Source organism: Hirundo rustica, chromosome 7 (genome assembly GCF_015227805.2).
Source record: "Hirundo rustica isolate bHirRus1 chromosome 7, bHirRus1.pri.v3, whole genome shotgun sequence".
In the NCBI taxonomy this organism is placed as follows: domain Eukaryota; kingdom Metazoa; phylum Chordata; class Aves; order Passeriformes; family Hirundinidae; genus Hirundo; species Hirundo rustica.
In genome coordinates this window covers 28,297,511-28,312,522 of record NC_053456.1, presented here as the reverse complement: position 1 = coordinate 28,312,522, position 15,012 = coordinate 28,297,511, and the positions used below count along the sequence as shown (strand labels likewise).

At 38.8% G+C, this 15,012-nt stretch overlaps 1 protein-coding gene across 1 annotated transcript in view; it reads right to left on the bottom strand.

The window, feature by feature from the left end:
- The window catches only part of PGAP1 (post-GPI attachment to proteins inositol deacylase 1), a 30,920-nt gene that overhangs the window by 10,004 nt on the left and 5,904 nt on the right, over nucleotides 1–15,012 (bottom strand). Inside the window, exons 3-18 of the mRNA XM_040070136.1 lie at nucleotides 13,687–13,862; nucleotides 12,908–13,079; nucleotides 11,682–11,842; nucleotides 10,076–10,128; nucleotides 9,833–9,899; nucleotides 8,673–8,778; nucleotides 6,901–6,956; nucleotides 6,677–6,760; nucleotides 5,268–5,317; nucleotides 3,685–3,736; nucleotides 3,389–3,466; nucleotides 2,397–2,472; nucleotides 2,053–2,126; nucleotides 1,915–1,966; nucleotides 1,186–1,252; nucleotides 222–330 (exon numbers count right to left, since the gene is read on the bottom strand). Coding sequence (XP_039926070.1) covers nucleotides 222–330; nucleotides 1,186–1,252; nucleotides 1,915–1,966; nucleotides 2,053–2,126; nucleotides 2,397–2,472; nucleotides 3,389–3,466; nucleotides 3,685–3,736; nucleotides 5,268–5,317; nucleotides 6,677–6,760; nucleotides 6,901–6,956; nucleotides 8,673–8,778; nucleotides 9,833–9,899; nucleotides 10,076–10,128; nucleotides 11,682–11,842; nucleotides 12,908–13,079; nucleotides 13,687–13,862 — 1,433 coding nt within the window. The remainder of the gene's footprint in view (nucleotides 1–221; nucleotides 331–1,185; nucleotides 1,253–1,914; nucleotides 1,967–2,052; nucleotides 2,127–2,396; nucleotides 2,473–3,388; nucleotides 3,467–3,684; nucleotides 3,737–5,267; nucleotides 5,318–6,676; nucleotides 6,761–6,900; nucleotides 6,957–8,672; nucleotides 8,779–9,832; nucleotides 9,900–10,075; nucleotides 10,129–11,681; nucleotides 11,843–12,907; nucleotides 13,080–13,686; nucleotides 13,863–15,012) is intronic.

The window sequence follows — 15,012 nt, the reverse complement described above, 5'->3', positions numbered from 1 at the left end:
TATTGACAATTAAAAGCAAACACTCAGAGTCCAACTTCCAGTACCAACCCAGCTGTTGCAAAATACTTGTAACACACATTACATGTCAAAAAGGCCACACAGCCCACCTTTAGATTTGTTTAGTATTTATTTAGATTACTTAGCTATGGTTTAAAAGACTGAATTATGCAAAAATTATCCAGCAATGCAAACTAGCTATAAAATAAAACTGTTTTACTCACTTCATACTGACAGTCTGGGGAAGAGTAGATGTTTAACTCCGGAAGGCTGCTGTCGTCGTGAGGCTGAGCAATGTGCAGCTTGGCAGAAATCTCAGCAAGAGATGGAACTCTGAAACAGCAACTTACATGGTCACTGCTGTCCTTACAACCAAGCAAAAAAAGCAAACGTGCCTCAGTCTTCAACAAGTGCATCCAAAGCAGATCTACCACACCAAGTGTCACCAGGAGCTGTGAGCAAATGGTGTAAGGAACTTGTTTATCCTGTCACAAAGGACTACACAACATCCTCAATTCCCCCTCCTCTGAGCTGTCGAGGGACATGGCACTAAGGAAGGCAGACAAGTTCAGTGAACAGAGCATGCAAATATGCTGAGTGCCAGGAATGGGAAGAACAGATCCCCAAGAATCCAATTCAGTTTCCTGCAAATGTTTAAGCTGCTGGGATACACAGGGGGTGGAAATTGTGAGGTATCCTTAAGCCTTCTAAAATGAACTGGAAATACAGTTTTCCTGCCATCTAAAATACAGTCAGGTTGTTCAACTTCCTAAGTGACAAATATATTTCAAGCTGTATCATTTGATTTTGGCAGGACTATGCTGCTGAAGTGAACAGAGGGCTGCTGTGTAATCCAAACCCTGGCTTCCAGGAGGAAGCCAGCATCCAGAGCAGCCACTGTTCTCCACTCATGAGAGGGTCAGTGAATATCCTGAGAATTTCAGACCAGCATATCTGACTTCTTATTCAAGAAAATTAGTGAGAACCATTAAGCAAACGATTAGCATGTATTCTTATTCTAGGAAAAGTCAAAACTGTCAACAAGGGCAGAAAGGTAAACGAGGAAAAGATGCAGAAGGCAAACACTTAACACTGGAGAAACTGGCTCATATCAGAAATATTACCACAACAGGATGCAAATATTCTTCAAAAAACGTATCAAGAAGTTCGGAATTGTAAAGTCCTTACTTCACTACAGTTATTGAGTCTTCATATGACCAGGGGATATGAAGTCTGTAAACACTAGGTTTTCTTTCTGAAATGGAACAGCATTAAAAAATATAAACTTACTTAAAAACCAGATGTGCCAACTGTGTCTAAAAACTACAGGGGCAGTAAAACAAAGGTGGCGCACAGATCACTACAAAGAATCACTGTGCTTGCAGTTACATTGCAATTGCCATTGCAATGCAGATCAGAGCAGCTAGCAGCAAACAAAAAAATAACATTTTTTAACTCAGGCTCTCACAGGACAAGACAGTGAGACATCAATGTTTAAAGGAAGAACAGTTATGAGAAGAGTTGTGCTTTTCAATATGAAAAAAAATCAGTCTAATAAAATCCATCACTTTCTTGTTTAAGCTAATGTAGCTCAACATTCAAATTTGAGTCATCTAGCAGTAAATAAAAATCTTAGCCAAATGTGCTTTTCTCAAGAAACACTTCCAATATAAGGCAGAATCCTGATGGAAATTCAACTTCCGTTTGCAGGGAAGTAAGAAAAACAAACTCTAAAGGGCTAATTCCTCATTTTCGTTGATCCATCCTCCTTAAAGTGGGAAGTGAGAGACATTAGCAGACACATTTGAACAGATTATAACAGTATTGCCTAAACTCCATTGCATGAGAAGACTTTAGTTTCTACAGATTTTCAACAATTTATTTTGTAAATCTGTATTTTAAAAGACTTCTGTTTACCTTTGAGTGACTGGCAGTGGCTGTCTATATAAATTTTGAAAGCTTGATATATCTAGAACACAAAAAAATAGAAGTCACTCACTTTTCTCCAGACAAACAGTGGCTACATTCCCTTAAAAACTTAAGTAGCATTCTTACTTGGTTGAAGTGCTGGAGCTGTACATTGTAAAGCAATCCAGTTGAATTCAGTAGAATTTTGCTCGAAGAAAGCCCTGTAAAGGATGCAGTATTTTCACTTATTAGATAAAGTTATCTGAGAACTCACAACATTTTCAGAGTATTTCTTTTCCAGGAGAATTACGTATTTCATATCTGTTAGTCTAAACCTCCAGGTTTCTTTGTCACAAACAAAAGCAGTGTTAGCTTTAGTGAAAAGCAACTCCCAAAAAACTCCTGACCTGACATTTTTAGGCAAATTTACTATCCAAAGGTTAGTTATATTAATTTTCCACTTTTTCCAAAAGCAGTTGTTCTATACTTACCAAATGAAAAAAGATGTGTTACAGGGAGCTGTACTGTTCTGGAATCCTCTTTGAAGAATTCACAGCCCAAAGTGTACTGCAATGAGAATATTAAAAACAGACCTAAGCCAAGCACAAGACTAGAAAGCCTCTGTACTTGCCAAATTACATTTCCCAAGTGATCTCTCCTCTATCTTTGCTTCCCCTGAACATTGTGCATTACTAATTTCACTGCAAGATGCCCCTGTCACAACTGTCTGGAGATACACTCAGAGAAGAACATCACACTCACTTGTGCTGTGAATAATTTCTTGGATCGTGAATTATTATACCACAGACTCAGACACTGTGCTTGTGTCTCAGAAAGCTGATTAGACTGGAAATTCCAATTCAGTATTCTGCCATTTCCAGGACTAACTGGAAAGGTCTGCCAGACCCAGATGGGTAACACACTAAGCCTTCAAATGTCCCTCTTACTGGGAACCTGAGAGCCCTTGATGCAAAGATATCCATCTCATTTGTGAGAACCAAACTGTTCAACTCTGCACAACTCAGTCTACGACAGCATTTGTGGTTTAAGAGCTTGCAGCGCTATCTGACCTACGCTGCCCAGAATCCAGGTGTGGTGCCTTCAATTAGCTGTTCTCTGCTAACCTGGGTAAGAGAAATGACTGTTAAAAGGTATGAACACTCAGGAAAACAATCAGAGTAGTAAGAAAAACAAGGAATATTACCACTAGAATCTCCAACAAGAACTCCAAGAACTGGTTTGAGAACTGTGGCTTTGTACATGTTTCAAGTGCTATTCGTGCCTCGCTGTTCGGTATTTTATCAAAGTGTTTCTGAGCTTACAGAAGCTAACAAAAGCTACTTTCAAACCACACTACACTGTGGGTCTATGGCTTCTCAAAGCAACTTAGCTCATATTTAACATACTTCCGTTTCCTCCTGCCATAGCACCTGAAAGTTACGAATACACTAAGCAAACAACTTCTGAACGTCACATTTTTTACCTTATTGCCAACTGCAGGTGGTACCTGAATGACAATGTGGGACAAAGAAGGATAGTCCAGAAGTTTCAGCATTACAACCTTAAAAGGGGAGGAATAAAGAAAAAGAAAGAAGAAAAGCCATTACTGAATATATCCCTTAGCTTGCCTCTTGCCAGTTCCCAGTTGTCCACCTCTTGTACCCTCTTGCTATGGAATGCAACCTGTTCCAATGCTCCCAACAGAACAGCTCCTTCCCCTGTGATTTGCAACCACCCCCTGAAGCACCTCTCCCTCCTACAAGTTAGGTACACACTTACCTTGGTGGTTGGAAGTAACTCAGCTCTCCAGGATAAATCAGCAGCTTCCAGGCTGTAAAAATTCATGCACATTAAAGGATGAGCATATTTACTATGCTAGGCCTGGCATCATGGCAGCGATTAATACAGCAGCTTCTCTCTCTCTCTCTGAATTAACATTTTAAATTGACAAGAAATTTGGGGGTACTGCTACCACAGTAATTTATCAAACTACAGTAACTGCAGATAGTGCAAATCTTGTTTGTGCAAAACCAAGCAAAGCTCCAACTCTCTCATACAGAAAACCTGCAGGATGTATTAGCCAGGCAACTTCAGACACAACATGAAAACTTTTCACAAGCTAAAACTGTATTGGAATTGAATTATCATACAGTTTTATCAGCACCTGTTAAACATCACAAGCACAAATTTTCCTGTGGAAAGATCTAAAATATACCCGGCAAATACAAAATTTTGTTAGCTGTTAAAGGGTTTGCAGCAGTTCTAAAATGCGTTCACACACTGAACTGTAACACATCCATTTGGTCACTTCAAGTTTTGATTTTTGGAATGCTGCTGTTTCTGTAAATAGTGCTCATGACCTCAGGGCACAGGCCACAGCCAACCCACTCTTATTAGATGAAGTTTAGGCAGCAGTCCTGAACTGGGCTAACGTGCACTTCATGCTGATCACAGGTTGTACAAAGGAGTAACTGCAAACTTCTTGGCTCAGGAAAAAGGATTTGTGATATCTGGCTATCTGCTGGAGGCAAGACTCTGCCTGTACACCTCAGTGATCCCAGAACAGATAAATACTCTGCTAGTTCAATTTTGCCTGGAAGCTTTCCCTAATTTGAAGGGTAGATTGAATTTACTTTGAGTTTATTTCACAAATGTAAGCTAAGACAATGTTTTAAATCTATTTTGTAATGACTGTCATAAAAAATAACCACTAAACCACCCACCCTTCTAACTATTTTTTCATATGACAGTAGCAATTTTGAAATAAGAAAAGAAGAGATGCTTTAATCCACTCTTTTGAAGGCTCTGTGTGACATTTGATGTCTTTTGTCACAGGATTCTAAAGGAACAGAATGACAGAGTGGTCTGGGTCGAAAAGGACATTAAAAATCACCCAGTTCCAACAGCTCTGCCATGGGCAGGGACACCCTCTACTAGACCAGGTTACTCAGGACCCCACCCTGGAACATCCTGGAACATCTTCAGGGATGGGACATCCCTGAGGAGCTGCTCCAATGCCTCACCACCCTCACAGTGAACAACTTCTCCCCAGTGCCCAGTCTAAACCTGCCCTGGCAGTTTAAAGCCACTGCCCCTTGTTCTGTCACCTCAAGTCCTTGTGAAAGGTCCCTCTCCAGCTCCTGCTATGAAGGTCAAAAATACAGCTCCATGAAGAGGAATATCACCTATTTTAAGAAAAGGTATTCTTTCCTGTTTTCCTGGTGATTTAGAAAGCATGAATTATTTACAATAACAATTTTACTTCCCAATCTCTTCCTACCAAGGATAACTTACAGGCTTTAAATTCAAACACAGTCTCACAAAACCCATCTGAACAAAGAACAGGAACTGTTCATACTCACCACATTGATGAAGTGGTGTTCACACAGCCATAAATCCAGCTACTTGTGTCCTGTAAAGTCAATACCGTAAAATACTACATTACTTATGTGTGGTTGCATTTATAAATATATTAAAAATACTGATTGCTTCAAACAATGCAGGGGTTAAAACTGATGATAATTAAAGGACAGATATCATAATCTTGGAATTATAATTGCAAGGACAGAAAGGTGAAGCTTTAAAGCGGATGGTGGGGGTTTCTAGGAACCCTTTTAAATAACTTCAATTTGCCACCCTTCGTACGAATAAATACAAGGTTAAGCAAACAAGCTTTTGTAATTTCTCTTTAAAAAATACACATCTTACATATCATGTTTAATCTCTTCTAACTAAAAGAAACATCTCAAGGTACTCTTTTAAGCAGCAGAGGAATACTTTAGATATTTAATGTTCTACTGCTCCGCCCCTTGAGAATTTAAGTGTTCTGAAGCAGCAGCACCACGATGCAGCTCTCAGACATCTGTTTTGTACCTCCCTCCTCCTCTCCAGCTGTACTAGGCCTGTGTTTCAGACATTATAACAAGGGCAAAAGTTATCCTATCAAAGCATAGCTAAGATCACAACACACATGTAAACACTGAAGGTGCCACTGAGAAGGACAATTAGAAAAGCACCAAGCACAGAATTGTTCTCATTGGTGGTGAAAGGGCAAGGGGAGGAGGGGCAACAGGGAGAGGCAGGATGAAACAGGAAAGCATCTCCATTTTCTTGCCACTAATGTAAAATACATGATTCTGAAAAGTGTATTTATCCATCTTCAGTTTGCCAAGAGATTAAACTCATTCTTGTATAAAAAACTAAAAAAAAAAAAAAAAAAAAAAAATTGGCTGAATGTATGTGTCTCAAGCTAAAAATACAAGAAATGCACATTATGGTGTTTCCTCTCCATAGGAGCCAAATGAGATGCTGCTGTCTCCTCATCTGTCTTTCATTCACTTTCCCTGCTTAGTTAAAGATCTCTGTAGCCTTTCAGGCTCACTTAAATTCTATTATGGGAAAGCAAACCTATAAACAGCTTTCCCGAATTAGAAGTATGGCAAAAACACAGCAGCACTAAAAACAACTTCTTCCTTCAAAACCATCAATACAGAACTGCACTAAATGAAAGGACACAGTAATGTGGGGCTAACCAGAAGAGTCATGAAGAAAACATCAGAGGTTCAGGTGGCATTGAAGGTTTCAGATGTTGAATACTAAGTGTGACACGCTAAAGCAGGCAGTACCTCTGATGTGCATTAGGCTGTGATCGTAAATGGATGGCTGCAATTTCAACAGCTGCTCATTAACTGTCTTAAAACTGCAGCCAATGGAAATTAAAACCCCACAGCTTTGTAAACCAACTCCAGACATTAAAGAAGTATTTTCTCACCAACATACTATTTTCACAGTAAACATGACTGTATGATTTTCTGTGGCTTTCCAGAGGAAATGCAAAATATTTTCCATCAGAATCCTTAAAAAAAAAAAAAAAAAAAAGAAGCTCATTAGTTAAAAAAAAAAAACAAAAAAAAACCCCAAAAAACAACCCCTTCAACAAAACAACCAGAACAAAACAAAAACATAAAAACACAATGGGGGAAAAATATTACTTACATTGTAAACTGAGTAAGTCCATTTTGAGCCTTTGACTGTAATCCACGTGAAAGCTCCTAAAAAGAAACATTTTAGCATGCTGCACTGCAGGAACAATTATCCTTACATCCAAAATCTCGTATTTTACTGATCACCAAGGTCTTATCTCCTGCCTATACACAGATGTAAACTGTATGTGCTTTAATCAACATTGAGGATTGCTACTGCTTACAATTACATGCAACAGTTGCCATCAGTTACATGGGAAACAATAAAGACCTAGGATCCTGTCACTAAATACTAATGGCAAAATAAAAACGCCATGGATCTTGAAACAAAATAAAGCAAAACAAATAAGCCAAATTACACTGGTGTAATTACAGGGTGACTGATTAATGATGAGGCAACACTAGAAGCAGCCTCAGTCTTTGTTTCTGTCAGCCTTTTAAGAAAGCTGATACAGAAACTTGTGCAGAAGAACATCAGCAAAGTGAATATCACACAATAAAACAGAAGCAGTTTAAAGATATGGCTGGAGAAAGAGTAAGACAATAATGAAGAGATCAGAGTATAAACAATGCCAATTGTCATGCAAAGAGGATGTATCTTTCTTCCATTTAAGGAGAGTAACAAGTTCATGACAGAAATTCAGCTGAATGTCAAGAGGTCACCACGAATAGGAAGACACAAGCATGAAATCCAATTTAAATCCATTTTCCTTATTGCTAAAAACTGACCCAAGAAAAGGCAACCCTCCCAAAACATCAGTTTCACAACCTCTCTGGGCGCCTGTTCCAGTGTTTGACCACCTTCCTGGTGAAAATATTTTTTCCTAATACCTAATTAGAATGTCTTTTGTTACAATGATTTCTACTGCCAATTGTGCTATCGCTGTGAACCTCTGATAAAAAAATAACTTTATCTCTCCATTTCCTCATCAGGTAGCTGAAGACATCAACATGATCCCCCTGAGCATTCTCTTTAGGGTGAAAGTCCTCAGTTCACCCAGCCTCTCTCCCTCATTTCCTATGCCCCAGGAACTGCTCATTTTGGTGGCTTTTTGCTCCATACTCATTTCAGGAGATGCCAAGGCATAAATACCTTCAGGTCAGAGGCTGCCCAAAACCGGACACCAAAGTGCAAGCTACATTAGTACTGCTGCAATGTCTTACATTGAAAAAATTCCTGAAATAAAATTGTCTGTATAAAATGGTTCAGCCCACTTCAGCAAAATAAAACTGTGCCCTACAAAAGTTGTGTTTAGTCCTTGAGACTCCATGCAGTCAAAATCTCTCCCTTTTATCTCTGCATCCTGAGGAAGGAACTTTACAAGGAAACCCTTGGTGAACGGTTCATTTCACCCTGCCATGCCATGGGACAAAGGAAGCGATTGATGAAGCAGATCTGAATATTCAGGATTTCCATGGGTAGCACCAAACTACCACAATGGCTCTGCAACACCCATCCAAGCCCTCTTGCAACCACTGCAGGTAGAGACTGCTTTTCTGACATCCAGCAATTCCCAGTTTCTGAGATTTTCTACTGGACAACCTACTGTAAATACAACTCCTCAGAATCTGAGCTATATAAAAGTGACAGATTCTTGCACCTACCCTGTTAACCACTTTAATAACAAAACCAAATAAAAGCAGATTGCTTAGATCTATAACCTGTATATTGTTTTAGTTTGTCTGAAGGAGAGCAAAGTGTAATCTGAAACTTTGTTAGTGAGAAGATTAACCATTAACAAAGGAGTAACACTGAATCCTATTCAAAAGGAAACTGCTGTACACCTGTGAGGTCTGTAAAAGCTTCAGGATTTTCCTCAAACATCTTTGCAGGGTGTCTCACAAAGTGGTGATTCAGTACAGACATTCTCTTTTTTGGATCCTCAGTTATCTAAAACAAGAGAACATTATCAATTTTTACCAATGTGTGTGATTTAAGATCACCTCATGATCACAGCTAGCAATACAGTTTTGTGGGTAGAAGGCAGGAGAGATTGTTAGAAGTCATTGAGCCCTTTCTGTTTTGAATTCAATACTCTGAAATGCCATCAATAGTCAATCCCTGCAATATAGAAAATCTACACATTATAAATCACAACCAAAACTTTCAGGAGTTTTACATTCTCACCTACTCGTAACACCAGGAAACCATTCCATTAAACGCTCTTTATAGACACCCATGCATTCTTCCTCAAATGACACTTAGGCTAGAGCTTAAGAAAAATTCTCACATTTAGGTTTACTAATCCGAGCCCACATATCCAGCTGTATAGCTACACTGAGATTCACTTTTGTTTGGGGTTGGAACTTTTGTTTGTTTTGATCGGTTTCGTTTTGCTTTTTCCAAATAAACCTTCCAGCACTAATTTTTGTCTACTCCACTTTCCAAAAATGTGGCCATTAGAACTGATTTCTGAAAGGTTTTACCCTCTAGCACAGTCAGTGCTGCAGAACAACTGTACTCCTCTTTCTGTCTCTCTAAACCACACATTAAATAAGTACACATGAAAAACTAGAGGAGTCTGTCCCAAACAGAAGGAACACCTGAAATCCTTCCTCTTCTGTGTCTTGGGCTGTGTTCTTCTGTACACATTGAGAGGTCAAATTCACAGCTACAGATCTAACAAAACTTGTTTATCCTGCTGCAAGGTCACCTGAACCTGCTGCTTTATGGAAGAAATGCTCAGCCCACAGCTCAGCTATAAAGCATCAAGCAGTCAATAATGAAAACTGAGCTAACACCTTGTTATTTCTGACTCTTTGGTCAAGCGACACAGAGGCATTTTTCAGTGACTGGTACAAAATGGAAACTATTTTCTCAGTGTGACTTAGAATAATCAAAAAAGAGTTTTCTGTAAAATAGGGAGATATTTCTCCTGATTAAACATTCTGGGATGGAAGGAGAAAGTGTGATGGGTAAACATACAGAGATCACACATACACACCTGCCTTGTGTTTTCATCTATGAGATCAAAAAAAGCTCTAATGGTAGCCAGGATCAGTTCTTTACACCTAGAAGACAGAATAAGTAAAATTAAGTCTCAAAAGGAAAGATCCAGAGTGATAAAACTGGTCAGAAGAGACTTCACCACAATATTAAACTGAAGTTCAATTACGGTAGAAAGTGATTACAGTAGAGAAGAGAGCTATGCACAGTCAGCCAATTAACCTTTGTCCCCTTCTCTTACCACACTATGGAGAGATGGTCAGTTGAGGCCCAAGCTCTAGGCACAGCTGAGCTCTGTTTGGGTGAAGAAAAAGGGTAAGCTTTTGTTAGCACTCAACATTCTAAAATTATATGGAACCTTTCCCCTCCTTATTTAAACATATCTGCACAATTATTAAAAAGAACAGCCTTTATCTTATGAGTTTCAGGGTACAAGACAATGACTTCTTCAGTCACCAATCTCACGAGCGCTGAAGCACGTGCAAGATGGAAATTATAAAACAAAATTACCAAATTATCCATGTTAGATAGCAGAGACTAATGGTGAGAGGGCAGAAAATGGAGTGGAGGAAACTTACCACAAATTTCTTCCAAGACTGCTTCTATGACTAATCTTACTATTTTAATAACTGATCCTGGCACACGAGAAAGCAGCATGAAAGCTGTTGTTGAGAAACTAAGGGCATCCTGCACAGAGCGAGCCACCAGAACACCACAGAGAAAGAACTGGACAGTCTGAAGCTATTATTTGCTTTACATGGATTTCATGTATTATATTTTAGGGACTAACAATATCCAAAAAACCTCCCAAAAATGGAGCCCATCAACCTTCTGCTCAATGTGAATCAAAAACTATGGACTATTAATGCATCATTGGGAAGAAAAAAAAAACGAAGCTGAACAGTAACAACCACAACACAACCTCCAAAACAATACAAATAAAACCCAAAATGAACTGGTACCACTACTCAGGAGCAAAATTCTGGTCACCAACACTCAAGAGAAATGAAAGTAGAGCAGATGCACAGGAGGGTTACTAGGACAAAGGGAATGCAGAGTTAATCCTCTTAGCCTAGCAGGATCTGAGCTGAGCTTATTTATAGACAGCTTTCTGTACAGCACACAGGGCGGTAAACACCAAGGGAATAACAGCTATTTCATATAACATTTTAAGCAGATGTCAGAAGAAAGGCATTAAAAAACTGGCTTCTGCAGTAAATGGAAGTCAGACATTACAAATTTTCCCCCTCCTTGTGAGTGTTTTCCAGCTTCTCCATGTAGGGGACAAGCTGATAGAGAGGGGATGGAACAACAAACCTAAACACTTTCTGATGACCCTTGATTAATTTTGAAAGGATAGATGCCTCAAAAAGCAGAAAATTGGACTTGATCTTCATCCTTCCCATTCCTAAATTCTTTGAAAAACAACAAATACAAAAAGAAGGTGCCGTGCCAGAGCTCTCTTTTATAATACAACTCTCTGCTTCTATACTGCACATTCACCTTTCTCCATGGACACATCTTTTGCAAAAAACACGGGGAAATAAAACCTGAGTTCTGGAACTGAAGAAGTGCAAGCAGGTGGTAAGAAGAAACAGTACCAAGGGAGAGATGGTTCCAGTCAGTGCCACACATACTCCTCCAGTGGAGGCTCATTTAGACTACATCAACTACTTATGATTTTATAACTACACAAGTATCCATTTAGTGTTTAAACATGCAGTATTTCCATATTTATTTACACTACACTGCCCATATAGACACTGATGCATGCATTACACAAATAACTACATATCTAACACAGTTCCATGCAAAACCAAAAAAAAAAAAACAGTTTGCTTTTTTACCACAACAGATAAGGCACTGTCATGTTGACTCAATCTTGGTAGAAAAGCCAGTCCTGAACGAACTTGATAATCTCTGAATCCTCCCGCCACAGAAAGGGTAGTTAAATTTCTTAAATCTTGGGCCTTTAGAATCCAATGATTGTTTACAGCTGTATAAAAATCTATAAAATATATTAAAATCAATCACAATTTTCTCATAAGCCTATTTGATATTAAAAAAAAAAAAAAAAAAAAAAAAGCTACATAAACATTAGCTAAAAGTTTCTGTAAGCCCCTCTGGAGATATTTGAGCTCTGATTATCACTTGATTCATGTTTAGAGAGGAAAATTATTGTTTTAACCCAAAGAGGTAGCAGTTAGGAAAGACAGATACATTTTCTGTATCAGCTGAGCACATATACTGTTAGAGTAGCAATCCATAGGTTTATTTGAAGGACAGACACAGTCCAGAAACAGTCAGTAAGGAAGAAGCATTGCACTGAAATCAATTGTAGGATGGAGAATTAATACAAGCACAAAAAATCAAATCCAGCAGCTAAAAATGATCCATTCCTCTTGGGTGTCACAGAGAATAATGAAAATTAACATCTGTTCCCTTTCCTTCACCAACTCCCCCAGTATCTACATGTAGCAGCACAATTATCACTAAACTATTTAATCAGTATCGTTTAATCAAATCTAGCTTTTCAGGAAGTGTATAGTACATGTGTAAGGATTATACTTTATTTTTATGCCACAGTTAAATTTAGGTGAGGGAAAATATGATCTTATTTTGTAAATATTTAAAATATGTAATTACATCTATATTTATATTCTCACCTCTACAAAAAACATTAAGTTCAGCACCTCCAGAACTAACACTATCTCATTCAATAAAGATAAAAGTCATTACAGAGGTCAAGTTTTAAAAAAGGAGAAAAAAAAGAAAGAAAACACATCATTCACTGGAAAGCTTACAAATTTAGTAACATGCCCTGCAACTTATTAAATTACAAATTATTGAGAGCACCAGGCCTCACACAGAAACTCAAGTCCACATAATCCATTTTATATGACACTTGACTTTCTCCGAGTATCCTGGCACCCTCAGCTACCTGAGTAACAAAGGAACAGATTCATCACCGTAAATAAAGCACATTTTGCTGTTGATTTGCAAGAATCTCCCCAGCAAAGCTTGAGAGGGTCAACAGAGAAACACAGCGTGATCAGAGAGCTGCAGTACTCACCGGTAAGATATCTGTCTAAAGGCATTACAGGTGCAACGTGAGGTGTGGCTTGTGTAATGAGCAGGTTTATAAGTTCAGGCTTAAAATTCTTCAGAGTGAGCAACGCTCTTGCAACAAGACCACCCATGGAATGCCCAACTATTGCTACGCTGCTCGGTGCAAATTCTCGATCCTTCAGCAAAGAGCAATCAGACACATCAGAAACAGATCTGACATTGAAGTACATTTTTCAGCTGTAGATTTCTTCCCTTCCCAAATTAACTTATGGTCTTTCAAGGACAACATGAACTAGCATCAACTTAAGCTTACAAATTAAATAAAAATTTACTTGCTATCTCATGAAAATGTGCTTAATATGAAGTATCCAGCTCAAAAGGAAACACTCTGTAGTCTGTTTAAGCTTAACGAATTTAAGCTTATTTTAATTTCTGAGACTTTTAGGAACAGAGGACATCAAAGAACTTTCCCAGAGAAAACTGGATGTAAGGCAATGCCATATGAGTATTTTAGTATGCTACAGATGTTTACATCTCCATTAGAAAAAGGCATCCGTTGTGCATGGAAGTACTTATTAAGAAACACAACACAGAACCTCACCAAAGCTCTGGGACTGTCACAAGTACTAAAAATCTGTTAAAGGAAAGCAATTTTCTATTGCATTATTATCACCTTCAAATATCTATGCACATTATAAAGTCTCCCTCCTCTACTCATCAGCAGGAAAGGCAGCCCAGAATTCCATTCCCAAATGGAATTACTCAGCACGTGTCACTACTTACCCCGTACAATTTAAGAATTACTTTTATGCACTCATGCACAAACTTGGTCTGTCGCTGCAGGCTACCACCATACAATGCAACCAACTCCTCATTGAAGTTGACACTGAAGAAATTAAAATGATACTTGAAGTCGACATCTTCTGCTTTTCTAAGTGCAATGGAGCCAAGAGAACGTACTAGAAAAAGAAACCACATCAATTAGAACAGTCCAACAGCCACTGCTTAGCACCATTCTAGCAGAAAAACACATATAAACACATAATTGATTAGGAAACAAATACATTAAATCCATCGTTCACCTCAAGTCATTTATAAAAGACATTCTAAACCAAAACACCTCTTTTCAGCTTACTGCTGACAACAGAGGTATTTTATGTCAAGAATAAATTTATACAAGGATCAAGGATTATGTTCCTCCACCTTAGGGCTGCTTTTCTCATCTCCTTTGCACCTTCTTATTGCCACCAGGAGAAGAAAGATTCTTGATTTCAACTGTAGAGGCAGTCCTACTGCTAGCCTTTCCTACAACTCCTTGGAAGGCCATCAGCTCTAAGACAACATTCCCAGATACCACTGAGATAAGTACGGGGGATTGCAAAACCAATCCCTGAAGGACACTCGTCCATCTAAAATCTCGAGTGAGAAAACGTTCACTTTCCAAGGCCTTGCTTCTGACCTGTCTTCCCTGCCTAACCCCAACTCTGCCTTTTGTGTGCAGAATTGTCCCTGAGTTTCCACGGAGACAAGGCAGGATGGGAACAATAACAGCTTCAAGTAAGAAGTCATGGTAGCAAAAGAAGAAAATAAAAGAGAAAGTCCCAAAAGCGCCTACATAATATAATATAACAAATGATGGTCATAAAGGTCTGCCCAAATCCAGCACAGGAGCAAGATTCCCCTAGAGTACAACAGGTTGAGAGACCTGCAGAACCCTCCTTCTCAGATCATCTTTTACTCAAAGTCTGAATTTTGTACGTTTTACAAATTTTATTTTAGTGCCCGTGAAAGACGATGAATTAACATTTCAGAAGTGCCTGTAACACATCAAAACTTCCTGAAGGTGGGTTGTGAGCGAGCCTCTTCTTTCAAGTGAAAGGACAAGAGGAAATGGCCTCAAGTTGCACCAGGGGACGTTTATATTGGATATTAGGAAATGCTTCTTTCCCAAAAGGGCAGTCAGACACTGGAATTTGCTGCCCAAGGTCGTGGTGGAGTTGCCATCTCTGAAGGCACTGAAAACCTGTGTACATTGGGCTCATGGTGGGCTTGGCAGTGCTGGGTTAATGCTTGCATTCCATGACGTTAAAGGTCCTTTCCAACCTAAAT